General features: G+C 36.0%; 2 protein-coding genes across 2 annotated transcripts in view; one reads left to right on the forward strand and one right to left on the reverse strand.

Annotated features, from left to right (window-relative positions):
• The window catches only part of LOC125670783 (CDGSH iron-sulfur domain-containing protein 2 homolog A-like), a 5567-nt gene extending 3386 nt beyond the window's left edge, over positions 1-2181 (reverse strand). The window contains exons 1-2 of the mRNA XM_048906151.2: positions 2059-2181; positions 264-472 (exon numbers count right to left, since the gene is read on the reverse strand). Of these exons, the coding sequence (XP_048762108.1) occupies positions 264-472; positions 2059-2155 (306 nt within the window). The 5' untranslated portion in view covers positions 2156-2181. The remainder of the gene's footprint in view (positions 1-263; positions 473-2058) is intronic.
• Positions 2182-2347: 166 nt separating this feature from the next.
• LOC125670782 (ubiquitin-conjugating enzyme E2 2-like) lies at positions 2348-10581 on the forward strand. Its single transcript, XM_048906150.2, has 6 exons — positions 2348-2623; positions 2791-2860; positions 8647-8678; positions 8771-8848; positions 9463-9568; positions 9704-10581. Exons 1-6 carry the CDS (start codon positions 2600-2602, stop codon positions 9850-9852), a joined length of 459 nt encoding a protein of 152 aa, XP_048762107.1. The 5' UTR covers positions 2348-2599; the 3' UTR covers positions 9853-10581.
• Positions 10582-17116: the final 6535 nt, after the last annotated feature.

Consider the following 17116-nt stretch of genomic DNA (forward strand, 5'->3'; position numbering starts at 1 on the left):
TCCTAATTATTATTTACATAATTATGTAACATGATAATAGGGAACCTTCTCTCCCTATGGTTATTTAAGCATGGGGGAAATTTACACTAATTATGCGGTCATGTAATAATTAAGTGCATAAATTTCAACATGAATAGTTATAAATATTTGATATATTATTATATTCAGTTACTGCTCCCCCCCCCCCACCCACGCTTAATGTTGGACATGAAAAATGTGTACCTAAAGCATAAATAGTCACTTTTACAGTCTCAAAATCTTACCTTCTTGGATCGCCAACATCTGCAGTAGGAAACTTTCTCACCAAGGTCTTCTATATCAACCATATTAACCACTTTGGCTGTCTCCTTCTGTATTTTCAGATTGACTGGTGTTTTCTGAGGGGGTGGTTTAGGTTTGAATGTCTGCACACTCATGTACACAATCAGTGACACTGCCCCTACAAATGGCACTAGTGACGCCCATTCTGTGACTGTGAAAGAAACAATAACAAGATGTAGAAAAGAAATTTACCAACCCAAATTAAACATAGAGTATTTTTTGTTTCTAATTTTCATGCTAATTTCTTTCATGCATGATACAGGTCTCTCTCTGTTATTGATTTTGATTATCATGTCACCATTTTAAATAGTCAATTACTGGTGTAATGAGAAACACAGGCAAAAGTCTCAAGTCAAATTTTACTGGCTAATTTCGAAGACGGTTTTATTTTGAGTGACCCATTATTTTCACTTTTATTGTATAGAAGTCATTATCTTTAACCAATGACCTTGACCTACAACAAAAGGAGGAAATGTTTTACCATCACAGCAACTTTGCTAGCCAAGGGTGACGATACACGGTGTTCCTCTTTCAGTAGATACACGGTGAAAGAGGAGCACTATGTATCGTCACTCTTGGCTAGCGAAGTTGCTGTGATGGTAAAACATTTCCGCCTTTCAAAATTTTTACATGAAATTTTCTGAAAGCATCATCCACAACACTAGGTTATAACATCCATTTAGATTTGAAGAGGAAGCCAGTGATTGCACATTTGTGCTAGAGAAACAGGATAAAGCTGACACTTTTAACACTACAATAACCCCGGGCTCCCCCTTCCTAGTCCCTAATAACATTTTCTCTGTATAATCTCTTTTATAGTTTAAACATCAACATTAACAAACAATTTTTTTTAAAACTTTTTCAAACATTGTGTTTTCCCAAATCTTGAAATTAAAGAAACTGTTCAGCACCATTGTGAAACTAGGAATGACAGTACATATCCAAGTTATCTAATAAACAAATAACTTTTTCAGAGGCAGAATCTTACACAATCAACCTTAATCATGTTAATCTTTCAATATGTAACTTTAAAAATTGATTTAGAGGGGCATTTCGGCAATTTCTGGGGGCAGTCCAGAACTATGCACATCTTATAAACTGCTGAAGAAATTATTCAGAGCTGCACATACACCTGTAATTACTGCTCGCTTTAATTTATACTTTGTCACTTCTAGATATGCACTGATAAGCAAGGCCTCGACTCACACCGCTAATGGGCAAGGTGTGTAGCCTAACTGACAACTCATTTTTTTTTAATTGAAAAGACCAACCAGAATGAAGGTATAGACATACTCTTCTAAATAATTTATTCAAGAGTATATAATATTGCAATCTTTAAAAAAATGAATCCGTAAGATTATGCTGAAAACGTTTTGATGGATGTTCGCGCGGAGGATCAGAGAGAGAGAGAGAGAGAGAGAGAGAGAGAGAGAGGGGTCACGCTATGAATTATATAACGGGGCCTCTAGTCTGCTGCGTCCTGATTAATGACTTTTACACCCTTATGGTAGAAATGTTAATAAAACTAGATCTTTTCATAAAATTCAGTACGACCAATGTTTATATTCCATATGCTAAAAAATGCTGCAAATGGGGTTGTCAAGACTAGTGAGCATGTGCACATGCACGCAGACCTTCGCGTCCATGTATGTATGCGAATTCACTACTTTTACATATGCAACTAATGTCTTCCTTTAACATTAATACAGAATGCATTTGCAATAAATGAAGCCATACCAGATAGTCTTGCAAACCCGAACAACGACTTTGGAACTGGAAGATTCTTCAAATAATCTGAGAGAGACTCCGTAACAAGTCGATTTACCACCTCCATTGCGAAGGTTGGAGAGGTGAAGACTAATCACCGTACAATACTTACAATCATTTTTCTGTTTGAAATTTATAAAACGAGATATAACGATAACAGAGATGAAAATATACAGGATTTATAAAAGGTTTTATATAAATTTGAATCGATTATTGTTCAATTATCGAAATGACAAAACCTACTCATTATCTATTTTTCGTTGATTAGCCAACACTTTTGTGGACGGTGTATTTGTAGTCCCTGGATAATTTAGGATGAAAAGTAATTTTAATGGACATTACCTGTCAATGCATCCTGTACTGGTACCCTGTACTTATTGTTCGAACGCTAATGTGTAACTGAACTGTTTGTGAACTTTTAATGGTTTCGTTTCATGATATTTAATACGACACAATAGAACGGATTGTAAATCCTAAATACTGTAGAAGTGTATTTCAAAATACTGTCAACATGGCATTAAAATTGATAGCAAAGGTATGTAATTAGATATATAGAAAAAGGAAAATGTACTCTTCTTTTTCTTATATGCATGCTATTTATGTATTTCATTTTTATTACTATTGTATTTGTTTTCAGTACATTTACATATAAATGTATTACATGCATGCTTAAATGATGCATGATCTATAAATAAATTGCAGCAATTGGAGAAGTTGTACCAGGAGATACCAGAGGATTGTGGATTCACTGCAGGCCCTCTAGAAGACGATAGTAAGTATTGATATTCTACCTCAGACAGAGTATTGATCCATAAACGCATCAATCTATGTTGTGGCTGACTAATATAGGCTCAGCTCTCCTGCGCCCGGTGTTGAACTTGTAACCACAAATTCAAAGATTCCCACACTCCACTCAGCTTTATAGAGATACGCAATTATTCCTTATTTGTATGAAAGCCAATATACTACTGCTCCACTGTTAGATACTCATGGCAGGCTACAATACATGCAGACACGGGTTTCTGATTACTTATATTTACCTGGAGTGACATATACAGAAAGTACAGGTAGCCAGTGACTGTGTCTGTTTGAACTACCAATGGCCATTTCAAATACTATACTGTAACCAGTGTCAAGGCGGAATAATCTCAGTATGATCTGACACATCCTTTCCCTCCAGTTACCATGGTTACAGATATTACACTGGTGTGTTTAATACGTACCTTCTATCATTAATTAGAGCTTATAAAGAGAGCACTATAAATTTGCATGCATTTAACTTTATCAATATAAAACAACAGTGTCAATATTTCTCATTTGGTGAATGGAAAATATTAGTAATTTATTACCATTTTGGATGTACACCATGATAAATTTATCCATTTCAAATCTATATTGAACATTTGTTTCAAAGCACAGTACACATGTACTACTCTTATATTTCTTTCTTCTAAAGTTGTAGGTCAATGAGAATTTTGGCTGTGCAATCATGTGATGAACACTCAATTTCAATCATACCAGAATTTGATTTACAGATGGCCCCTTAAAATTCCCCAATATAAATATATGTTGTATGCCAATAACAATCAAAACAAAGGCAACAATTTTAAAAATATGCCAGTTTCAAGATGAGAGAACTTCTGTGTAAGAGGTGCGTTTAGTGGAACTTTGAATGTTAAAGTGGAACACAGTGGACCTACAGTCAGTGAGGAAGCTAGAAGATAAAATATATTAAAAGCGGTTTCTCTTTAATTATGTAAATGTAAGAAATACAAAATACTATTGAAAGAAATGTTTTACTAAAGTGGAATCATAATGTAGTATTTAAAGGAGAGAGGAGAAAATCTTTGGCTGGACCGGGAATCGAACCCAGGACCCCTGCATTACTAGTCAGGTGCTCTAACCACTGAGCTATCCAGGCCGATATCCACGGTCCGTATAGTAATGCAGGGGCCCCGGGTTCGATTCCCGGTCCAGCCAAAGATTTTCTTCTCTCTCCTATACTACATTTGGTGCCGTGATCACCCCTGGTCTTGCAGGTTGTCCTGCCAGGGGCGAAATGAACCTGGGTTGATATTGAAAGACAATTATAAAAAAAAATTATAATTGATCTTAAGGAAGAAGGAATATAGTAATTAGGGCTATACGGACCGTGGATATCGGCTTGGATAGCTCAGTGGTTAAAGCACCTGACTAGTAATGCAGGGGTCCCGGGTTCGATTCCCAGTCCAGCCAAAGATTTTCTCCTCTCTCCTATACTACAATAAAAACAATGTCATATTTGCAAGTAATATCCTAAAATGATACATACACGAGCAACGAAATAACATGAATTCCATGTATTTTTAAAAGTACTCCCTCAATACTCACAATTTACTTAGTTTGTGTATCAGTCAAATTCGAGTGATGAAACTACGTATGAGAATCTTACTGAGCAGATTCACTTATGCAGTGATGAATATTTGTCCCACTCCCGTATGTAAACAATTATAAGCTGTTTCACACCTTAATATGTATGAGATCGAGTTCTCCAAAGGAAAATAACTTGGACATATAATGAAACTGGCATATTGCAGTGTTTTTCTCCAGGTTAACATTTCCTGTCAACCAGTAGATGGCAACAGTTATAAAGCTGGTGTGCTTGTTATTAGATATTTGGTCAATTATAAATAAATACAAGAATTTTGATATTGCAAGAAAGTCTTCTCATGGAATTAGTATGAGTAATATTAGAATTACTCTCATAGAGAAACTGAGGAATCTACAGAAAAACAGCTATTCACCACAGGTGCTTGGGTCATAATATATTAATACACATCTAACCTTATACTTATGTAAATTTACATATGTATAAGGTTAGATGTGTATTCATATATTATGACCTAAGCACCTGTGCCATTCACAGAAACTTTCTGTAGATTTAAAAATCTACAGATTTGAAAAACATACATTCACAGACATGCTCCCTTGAGTTAGAAATCTACAGGATCAAAAACAGACATCACAGACACTCCCCCTAGATTTAGAAATCTACAGATATCACAGACAATCCCCCTAGATTTAGAAATCTATACACACCACAGACACTCCCCCTAGATTTACAAATCTACAGTATACAGACATTCACAGATTTAAAACCTATACACATCACAGACACTCCCCAAGATTTAGAAATCTACACACATCACAGACACTCCCCCTAGATTTAGAAATCTACAGTATACACACACATCACAGACACTCCCCCCTAGATTTAGAAATCTATACACATCACATACACTCCCCTCTATATTTAGAAATCTACAGTATACACACACATCACAGACACTCCCCCAAGATTTAAAAACCTATACACATCACAGACACTCCCCCAAGATTTAGAAATCTACACACATCACAGACACTCCCCCAAGATTTAGAAATCTACACACATCACAGACACTCCCCCTAGATTTAGAAATCTACACACATCACATACACCCCCACCCCCTAAAGTTAGAAATCTACAGTATACACACACATCACAGACACTCCCCCTAGATTTAGAAATCTACACACATCACATACACTCCCCTCGAGATTTAGAAATCTACACACATCACATACACCCCCACCCCCTAAATTTAGAAATCTACAGTATACACACACATCACAGACACTCCCCCTAGATTTAGAAGTCTACACACATCACAGACACTCCCCCAAGATTTAGAAATCTATACACATCACAGACACTCCCCCCTAGATTTAGAAGTCTACACACATCACAGACACTCCCCCAAGATTTAGAAATCTACAGTATACAGACATTCACAGACACCCCCCCCCCCCCCTAGATTTAGAAATCTATACACATCACATACACTCCCCTCTATATTTAGAAATCTACAGTATACACGCATCACAGACACTCACCCAAGATTTAAAAACCTATACACATCACAGACACTCCCCCAAGATTTAGAAATCTACACACATCACAGACACTCCCCCTAGATTTAGAAATCTACAGTATTCACACACATCATAGACACTCCCCCCTAGATTTAGAAATCTACACACATCACAGACACTCCCCCAAGATTTAGAAATATATACACATCACAGACACTCCCCCCTAGATTTAGAAATCTACACACATCACATACACCCCCACCCCCTAAATTTAGAAATCTACAGTATACACACACATCACAGACACTCCCCCTAGATTTAGAAGTCTACACACATCACAGACACTCCCCCAAGATTTAGAAATCTACAGTATACAGACATTTAGATACTCCCCCCTAGATTTAGAAATCTACACACTTCACATACACTCCCCTCGAGATTTAGAAATCTACAGTATACGCGCATCACAGACACTCCCCCAAGATTTAGAAATCTATACACATCACAGACACTCCCCCCTAGATTTAGAAATCTATACACATCACAGACACTCCCCTCCCTAGATTTAGAAATCTACAGTATACACACACATCACAGACACTCAATGTAGATTTGGAAATCTACACACATCACAGACACTCCCCCTAGATTTAGAAATCTACACGCAACACAGACACTCCCCCAAGATTTAGAAATCTATACACATCACAGACACTCCCCCACCCCTAGATTTAGAAATTTACAGTATACACACACATCACAGACACTCCCCCTAGATTTAGAAATCTACACACATCACAGACACTCTCCCTAGATTTAGAAATCTACACACATCACAGACACTCCCCCAAGATTTAGAAATCTATACACATCACAAACACTCCCCATAAATTTAGAAATCTACAGATATTACATACACTCCCTATATATTTAGAAATATACAGTATACAGACATCACAGACACTACCCCCCCCCCCCCCTAGATTTAGAAATCTACGGTATACACACACATCACAGCTAGACACTCCCCCTAGATTTAGAAATCTACAGTATACAGACATTTAGATACTCCCCCCTAGATTTATAAATCTACACACATCACATACACTCCCCGTAGATTTAGAAATCTACAGTATACACACATCACAGACACTTCTCATAGATTGAACAGTAATTCACTTTAGTTAACTTTCCTTGCTTAAAAGCCGATGGACTCAGATATGGGAGACAAAAAACCTCAGTTCTCAAAGGACATTAATATAAAGACTGAGGCCATGCCAAGATCTGAAGTAACCACCCTTGGGTTGAAAGTCTATCTAATCAGCCCTAACTGATATTGTGAAACTTCTCTGTATTTTTATTATAATAGCTTGAATTGTTAGTGTTTTAAATTATGTCCCCGAACACATAGTGTTGGGGACATATTGTTTTTGCTCTGTTTCTTATTCTTATTTTCTTCTTATTATTCCTCTTCTTTAGTGAGAAATTTGTCAGCGCGATTTTATGAAAGTGCTTTGACAGATCTAAGTTCATGTTATTTGCTCAAGCCATGTACATGTTTACAATACAGATTGACTTTGTTAACAATTTGTATTCAATTTAGTGATTTTTATGCCTCGAAAATCGGGGGGGGGGGGGGGGGGGGGGGGGGGAAGGCATATTGTTTTTGACCTGTCTGTAATTCTGTCTGAAACTTTAACCTTGCTAATAACTTTTGAACAATAAATGATAGAGCTTTGATATTTTACATGAGTATTCCTTGTGACAAGACCTTTCTGTGGGTACCAACATTTTTGACCCCGTGACCTTGACCTTGGAGTTTGACCTACTTTTTGAAAACTATAACCTTGCTAATAACTTTTGAACAGTAAGTGATAGAGCTTTGATATTTCACATGAGTGTTCCTTGTGACAAGACCTTTCTGTGGGTACCAACATTTTTGACCCCGTGACCTTGACCTTGGAGTTTGATCTACTTTTTGAAAACTTTAACCTTGCTAATAACTTTTGAACAGTAAGTGATAGAGCTTTGATATTTCACATGAGTGTTCCATGTGACAAGACCTTTCCGTGGGTACCAACATTTTTGACCCTTGACCTTGGAGTATGACCTACTTTTTGAAAACTTTAACCTTGCTAATAACTTTTGAACAATAAGTGATAGAGCTTTGATATTTCACATGAGTATTCCTTGTGACAAGACCTTTCCATGGGTACCAACATTTTTGACCCTGTGACCTTGACCTTGGAGTTTGGCCTACTTTTTGAAAACTTTAACCTTGCTAATAACTTTTGAACAATAAGTGATAGAGCTTTGATATTTCACATGAGTGTTCCTTGTGACAAGACCTTTCCATTGGTATTAAACCTTTTGACCTTGGCATTTAACTTTCTTTTAATTTTTTTTACATTGGTCATAACTTCTAAATGGTAAATATTAGAGCTTTCATATTATACATGAGCATTTCTTTTGACAAGATCTTTCTACTGGTACCAAGATATTTGCCCTTGTGACCTTGTCCATCTTTGGAACTGGCCATTATCGGGGGCATTTGTGTTTCACAAACACATCTTGTTTTGTGTAGTCTTTATCAGTTACCCTCTAATTTAATTAATTACCCTAAAGCTTAATTACCCTCTAATAATGGACTTGTATTTATTCCAGTGCTTCACTGGGAGGCTTCCATCCCTGGTCCAGTAAGTTTGTTAATTTTACTTTTTAAACTTTCGGTGAAATTGAATAACCTCCCCTCTATAACTGCTGAATGAGACTGTTCCCATTATTTCAGGAGGAAAGTCCATACAAGGGAGGGAGATTCTGGTTAAGAATCGACTTCACCGCCGACTATCCGTTTCGACCACCAAAGGTATGATTATTCATTCAGGTCATTTTCAGTAAATCCCAAAAATTGAATTTTAAATTTGAAAACCTAGCTGTTACATGCACAAATCAGATGGGTTACAAGGAAATGCCCACTCCCTGAAGAGCTGGGTCCAGTGGTGGCCATTTCTGGCTATGAAACTGTAAAGTTATTTAATCTGAAATTCAGTAATTTCTATGTTGAAATAGTCTAAAAATAAAAGTTATATTTTCCCAAGAATGATTTCTCTTTTGAAATATTTATCACAAAATCTATAATTAGAATAATCTTTTAATTAGTTCTATTTACAAAATACTTCACCACCCAAACAAATAATTTTGATTGGAAAAAATAGTGACATTTTGTTTTTTCAAAGAAAAAAAATTGGAAAATTAAGGAATTTGTGATATCATAATTCACAGCTAAAAGTACATGTATAATCAATTTTGTAGATAACAACAAATATATGCACACAGGTTTATTATCTATGTAACTTCACTTGCAGTCAGAATTATAAAACTAGATTAGGTAATTCATGAACATCTGGATCAATAATTCACATTAGTGAACCTAAACCTGACATACAGTATAAACCACGATGTCTTGCATGTATGTTGCAGATATTTTTCCTAACAAAAGTTTTCCATCCCAATGTGGAGCCCGATGGTAAAATCTGTGTCGACTTTTTGCAAGATGAGTGGAAGCCATCTTACACCATTGGTTATAGTGAGTTTTATTGCATTAATTAATTTGTATTAATTTTGTTAGATTGCATTTTATCATTGGTAAGAGTTACTTCCCTTGGTGTGATCTATTTGACATCTGTGTGCCTTGCTATTTATTATTGCAATCTCCTTTCAGTTTTAATGGCTATTTGTTCCCTCTTATTGCATCCGAACCCGGAGAAGCCCGCCTCTCAGGAAGTGGCCAACATTTACATTAGTGACCAGGAACAATTTACAAAGACGGCGGCGGAGTGGACCAAGCTCCACGCCCCTCCCGATGTCTGACATCCAGCCCCTCCCCCTCACGAGGTCAGACAGCCTGCCCCTCACGAGATCTGACAGCTATAGTGTATTGATTGACTACAAATATTTATGACTTTCCAGTAATCAGATAGTTGTGGCACAATGACGCTATGTTTATTTCTGTTAAGTAATCAAGAACACGGTCCAACCACAAATAATTCAGTTTTGTGTAATGATTTTTATGTGATTTGCACTTTGAGAGACCTTTGTCTATTTCTGAGCAAACTCTGTCCACATTTTTTTTATGTATCACTAGTTTATTTACACTGTTTGGTATTAGGGACGGATGCATTCCGAAGACAAAGAATATTAAAGAAATGAACAAATTGAAAGTTTGAGTACTTATTAACACTGTCCTACTTAAAAAAATCCTTTGCATTGTAACTGATATACATTTATCTATTCTATTGTATCAACTGTATTAAATGATAATGTTCTGATATTATTATTGTACTGTTATAGACTTGTACTGATATATTTATTGTACTGTCACGGACTTGCTGAATAAGATTGACAATCCTTGTCAGTGCCTGTTATGCAATAGAAAAAAGAAATCTTGATATCTAATTGAATTTACTTTCTCCTTATTTAAATGATTTTCACAGCAAGTTGCTTTAACAGTTCTAGTTTGATGTTCAGCTTACATGAACATAGAAATGTTGATGTAGTTAGTGTATTTAAATTTTCAATATTAAAACATATTTAAATGAAGGAGCAGTGTTTATGTTTTCTGAAGAGCAGTGCAATGATAGTCAAACACACTTATAACAAATTCACGTTTATTAGATATAACCAAGTTTGATTATTATGAACTGTTTTTCACTGGCCCTGAAGGTTCACTATAACCATGTTTTACTGTATAATGAAGTTTGGTTATAATGAACTGTTTTTTTGCTGATCCTGGAGGTTTGCTATAACAGTGATTTACTGTACAATGAAGTTTGGTTATAATGAACTGGTTTTTTGCTGGTCCTGGAGGTTTGCTATAACAGTGATTTACTGTACAATGAAGTTTGGTTATAATGAACTGGTTTTTTGCTGGTCCTGGAGGTTTGCTATAACAGTGATTTACTGTACAATGAAGTTTGGTTATAATGAACTGGTTTTTTGCTGGTCCTGGAGGTTTGCTATAATCATGTTTTACTGTATATGTAAGACTCTAAAGTGCGATGGTCACTCCAAAGTGCGATGGTCTGTGCCAAAGTGCGATGGTTTGTTAACGTTATAGACGTCAAAGTGCGATGGTCACGCCAAAGTCTGATGGTGCTGAGTTCAGGAACGTTTGTGACGTCGCCTCATTGTGACTTCATTCCTAACGTCTTTCAAAATAATACTGTAGAAATGCAATGTCAGTATCTTTCTTTTTTTGTGCATGGATTTTGCACTGATATTTTGATGAAATGACACACGGTTGGTACAGTCTGTACCAAAACACTGTCGATTACAAACCAACAGACTTCGGCGTGTCACTCCATCGCACTTTGGAGCATTAGTGTGTGCCGTCGGACTTTGGTGTGTCATACCATCGCACTTTGGCGCATGAGTGTGGACCATTGCACTTTGGCGTGTCACACCATCAGGTTTGGCGCTGACCATCACACTTTGGCGTGACCATCGCACTTTGGAGTGCATTCACACTTTGGAGTCAACAAACCGTTTTTCACTGGCCCTGGAGGTTTGCTATAATCATGTCTTACTGTATATAACAAACTGTTTTCTACTGGTCCTTGAGGTATACTATAACCGTGTTTTACTGTATAATGAAGTTCGGTTAAAATGAACGGTTTTTCATTGGCCGTGGAGGATTGCTATAATCATGTCTTACTGTATATAACAAACTGTTTTCCACTGGCTCCACTGCTATAATCATGTCTTACTGTATATACATGTAACAAACTGTTTTCCACTGGCCCTGGAGGTATGCTATAACCATGCTTTACTATATAACGAAGTTTGGTTATAATTAACTGTTTTTCACTGGTCCTGGAGGTTTGCCATGTGTTTTACTTTAAATGTATTAACCATTAGAATGGTTTGAGGAAGATTTGTCACCTATGATGACATCAACAGGAAATGATCCTCACACAAAGAATACACATGTTACAAATTCCTATCTTTTATTTGGTACAGTGAAACCTGCCTACTAGGATTAACACTGGGAAACAAATTTTGTGTCAGATCAGATTGTTGGATTGTAGTACAAAATTCATGGAGGAAATGAATATAAAGGTTGAATGTGAAAGTTTTAAAATGAATTATAAGGTGCCAGATTAGACAGGTTTAGCTAAAAAGGGCTTCAGTTGTATGACTGACAGACGGACAGACAGACCTCATCAAATGATTATAAGGTATCAGATTATATAGGTATCGGATTAGGTTTTTGAGTAACAACACTCAAAATTCTTTGTTATGTAAATAAGGCTCGAGCCATATCTTTGTTTACATATAGATTGATTTATAGAGAATAGCATGTTTAAAACAAAATGTGCTAAACACTAGAAATTATTTGATTATGTTCATAATAAATACTTGTAAATTGAAAAATCTGCTTTAAACGAACTTTTACTAGTACCTTTGTAAATAAAAACATGGCACGAGCCTTGTTCACATAAAAAAAAGAATTTGAGAGCTCTGTATCTCCCATGCACCTCGAAAACTGACATTAAAATTTTTGCTGACAGTGACTAGAAATCTAAGCATTCTAAACATTAAAAATGGAGAGATGAGATTTGAAAATTTTCAGCTCAAATTGTGTCCATATCCCTTTAACTATGAAGGCATTAGTTGTATGACTGACAGATGGACAGAGACCCCAACAAATGTCTCCGTTTAATGCCAAATGAATTTTCATGCACATGCCTTAACTAGTTGAGGTCAAATCCATGTCGATAGAAACATAATTTGTAAACTAAAACTCACATAGGACCTTATTTGACCTTGTAAATTTTAGAAAAATAGAAGTTGATGGTTTTCATCTTTCTGGAAAAGTATTCAGAAATCTAGGATACTGTTATAATTTTCAAAAAGAAAAGCTCCTGACCCTCACCTAGCTCTAGACACTCAGTGAAGAAACAGTCACTCATCTACCCGTTACGATAAAACGTCTTTGGTTTAATGTGGCGCTGGGATTGAATCCGGGCCTCCTGGTTCAGAAGTGAAGGCCTAAATCACTACGATACCGTGACCAGTTCAATATTGTGCATAGATGCTTACTCCTCCCAGGCATCTGATTCCACCTCTGGTATATCCAGAGATCCGTGTTTGCCCAACTTTCTGTATTTCTTATAAGAGTTATGAGATTGATCACTGTTTGTTATCTTCACTTTTTCTTTTATCATTTGAAAGGCTTCTTTAATTTTGCTGATATTATTTAACAAGAGGCTTATGGGCCACATCGTTCACCTGAATTACCTTGGCTCTGCCATTGTTCAGGTGTTGTGATTTTAAAAAGATTTTTTTAATCAATCTTTTTTCTCATAAAAAATTTTGGTCTCTTACCTAAAGGATCACATCACTGAAAATAAATTCACATAACACATAAATGCACACCAATATGACTAATATATGATCTTGCTGTTCTGGATAAGACCAAGGTGACAAGTTCATTGATCATGGTATGATATGAAGACCTTGCCATGAGAAATCTATATACAAAATATGAAAGCTCTATCTTAAATAGTTGAGATATTGAATAGGTCAGATTTTTATCAAAAGCAGGTCGAACTTCTAGGTCAAGGTCACAAGATTGCACACCATTGCATCACACGAGGTCTTTTCATAAAGAATGTATATATACAAAATCCCTAGTTTAAATAGTTTTAGAGATATTTTTTCCTATATATCAGCATAAAACAATTTGATCCCCTATTGTGGTCCCACCCTATCCCCAGTGACTATGAATTGCACAAAGAGGTATAGCGCATTTGCTGACGATACGGCCGACTCAGAAATCTAAATGGAAAATACCGGTTTCCAATAATAGACTGGTGTGTTATATTTAAATATAAGGCCAACTTTTTTGATGTTTTGTTAACCAAGATAAATAACTGCCGCAGTTTAGCATTACTGACATTTATATGAGTCGTTCTTTACTTAATAAACCATTTCCCTATTTGGAATGATGAACAGTACAATATTTTCATAGACCTGTGCATTCATATTGTACACAACAACCCTTTTACATATGGCATTACTTAACTCACTGTTCTTGACATGACTGCAGCGCCTTTAATAGATGTCATCAGTTCATTTGCCTTTGGTTGATAATTCGAGTGTTTATCTTTGCCTAAATATCATATGACAGTTGCTACATGAGTTTTTATTTATTTATTTATTTTTTTGTTTTTGAGAAATCAAACTGTATAACAGTTCTTTTCCTCCCTTGACTTATTTTTACTTATCACATGCTGTGCATTTGTGTTTTCTTGTAGTATTTGTTTAGCTTTTTGTCAGCCACATTACGGTTTGAAATTCCTGTGCACACAGGAACATGTTAGTGTAAAGAAGCGGAACTACAATGATCTCGGAATAAATTCCCTTTCTTTAAGTCGTAACTTGCAAATATTAGAAGTTATGATGAAAATGACTAATATATTTGTTATAATATATGTATCACATTTAACCCCCCCCCCCCTTAAAAAAAACGACCCCAAAAAATGAAAAGCAAAAGAAAGAAAAAATAGATTGGAAAAATATTGGACTTGCACTCGGGGAATGTATGGTTTAAGTGTAAGATTACCGAGCACCTAAACCACTAGGCCACCCAGGCTTGTAAGTTTAAAGGTTTAACTTTTGACAGGCTGCTAAATCTCAAGGTAAATTTTGAGAACTGTTTTTTCATATTTTATCCATTTTCAACAAGAGGACCACCTTAAACCAAATTTCCTCAAACGGACTTATATACAGTCATAAGCAGATGAAACAACTTCAGTGTTTTATTTCTGGTTTAAGGTGGCCTAGCTTTTGCAACAGTTTGCAATTTTTTATGCCCATTATGTTATACATCTACTATATACTCTATATAATCACGGTGATGTTTATGCTTGTCAAATAAATATACTATCAACATATCGATATCTTTATTAAGTAATTTGGGTAAACACAAGTATAAACTGACATTGTATAGCAGAATATTTGTGAAAAATGATATTCAAGGAAAAGGTATTTATGTAGGCGAAATTGCATACCAAGTGCGCTATACCTCTTTGGATCTACTCTATGTCAGGAAGCTTTCATGTAAATTTCCACTTTTCTGACCTTGTGGCTTTTGAAAAGATTTTCCTTATATACTCATATGTACAAGTTTGATCCCCCATTGTGGCCCCAACCTACCCTCGGGGGCCATGATTTATAGAAACTTGAATTTTCATTATTATTATCAGGAAGCTTTCATGTAAATTTAAACTTTTCTGGCCAAGTGGTTCTTGAGAAAATTTTGAAAGATTTTCCCTATCTATTCCCATGTAAAATTGATCCCCTACTGTGGACCTATCCTACCCCCAGGGGCCATGATTTTAACAAACTTGAATCTGGCCTAGTGGTTCTTGAGAAGATTTTTAAATGACCCCACCCTAGCTCACTTGAGCTTTCAGCTCAGGTGAGCTAAAAACTAGTTAATAGCAGAAATGGTTGTATCGAAACTGAGACCCCTGGGTTCTGACTCCAAGACAGGTTATATAGTTTCAAAATATCATATACATCGTACAATGTAAAGTCAGTATGCGCACTTTTTGGGGGCATTTGTGTTTTTTACAAGAACAGAATCTTGTTTTATATTGCTGTTGAATATCAGAATTTATCTTAAATATGCAGAACGAAAATTATTATAGATTTCATAGCCCTTAAGGCCAGCGATACATTTAATTTTTACTCGGTTGACCAACAAGGCCTTTTGTATATTTGATCTAGAGAATATAGGTCATGCAACATTATCTAAGGTACAAGTAGAAATCAATATCCTTGTACAGCACTTGATCCACGGTCCAGGAATGGGTGTTGTTCCTTTGAAACCAATCTGCTCCATACTGAACGCAGCAGTTCAATACCTTACAGCTATTGGAGGTGAAATAATATACTCGCTCAAGTCTCTTATGTTGTTTTTATTGCTTTATCATTTCGTCTAAATATCTGCTCTCTATGTTTGGCATTATTAACAAGAGGCCCACAGGCCTTATCGGTCACCTGGATACTAGTGAAAAAGTATCAGTACTCCCTAGGGCTATGAAATCTAGAAAAAAATTCCTGTTCTGAATATCTAAGCTAAATTCTAATGTTCAGCAACAGTATAAAACAAGATGTGTTCTTAAAACTTCACTGCCCTTAAAAGTGCATACACTGATGAAAGGTTTTAAATAATAGGTGTATTAAAACATCAAAAGATATGACCAATTGGACTCATCCTATAGTCATAACCTTGGGTTGTGAAATTCACCACTTTTTGTACATCCTTTTCTGCTTAATTCCTAAGTATGCATTTAGATTTTATACAGTATCAGCAAACTTACACATAAATACTATTGTAATGATTTCATGTTTTTCAATGTTGCAAGAGGCCTACAGAAACGGTGATCTAGAAACTTAACTATGGCTGATACACAATTAGCTAGCGGCGGGTGATCTAGAAACTGTTGCTGATCATGTGACCCACAGAGGGTATATATACAGCTGCAGCCAGTCAGTAAGGTTTTTTTAAAGCCAAGCGGAGGAAGAAGAAGCATTATAACAGTTAGTTTGGTCAGGTGGATTGCCTAATATTGGAGGCTTGCCACACTTCTTTGTTATATAGGACCATTTGTTTGGAGTCTGACCACAGTAGTGGCTAGCATTTTAGAGGTTGAGCTCCTGGAGGTTCGCCTATTTATTTGTCATTCTTCCTCGGTTAGGGAAGGTGTAAGGCTTCAGAGGTTAGCAGTTCACTGTCCGTCCTGAATAAGGCATTAACACAGTAACTGCTGCTTCTGGAGTTGGACCACCTTTATTCGGCTAGGGCTTACCTCTTAGATAGTTGTTACTGCCTGAATAAGGCATATCTCTATCTAGAGGTGTATAAACTCATAAAGTAGTAATATAGGCGGACCAAGTGTGATTTTCCCCTAAGTAAGGGAAGGGTCTTATTTGTATATATTTGCAGACCAGTAGTTATATATTTAAATCACTTTAGAGAGGAAAACTGTATCATTTTGTTCAATCATTTTTACAGAGGAAAATTATTTACTTGTTGAATTAATTCAAAACCCCAGATCCTGGA

Source organism: Ostrea edulis, chromosome 4 (assembly GCF_947568905.1).
Source record: "Ostrea edulis chromosome 4, xbOstEdul1.1, whole genome shotgun sequence".
In the NCBI taxonomy this organism is placed as follows: domain Eukaryota; kingdom Metazoa; phylum Mollusca; class Bivalvia; order Ostreida; family Ostreidae; genus Ostrea; species Ostrea edulis.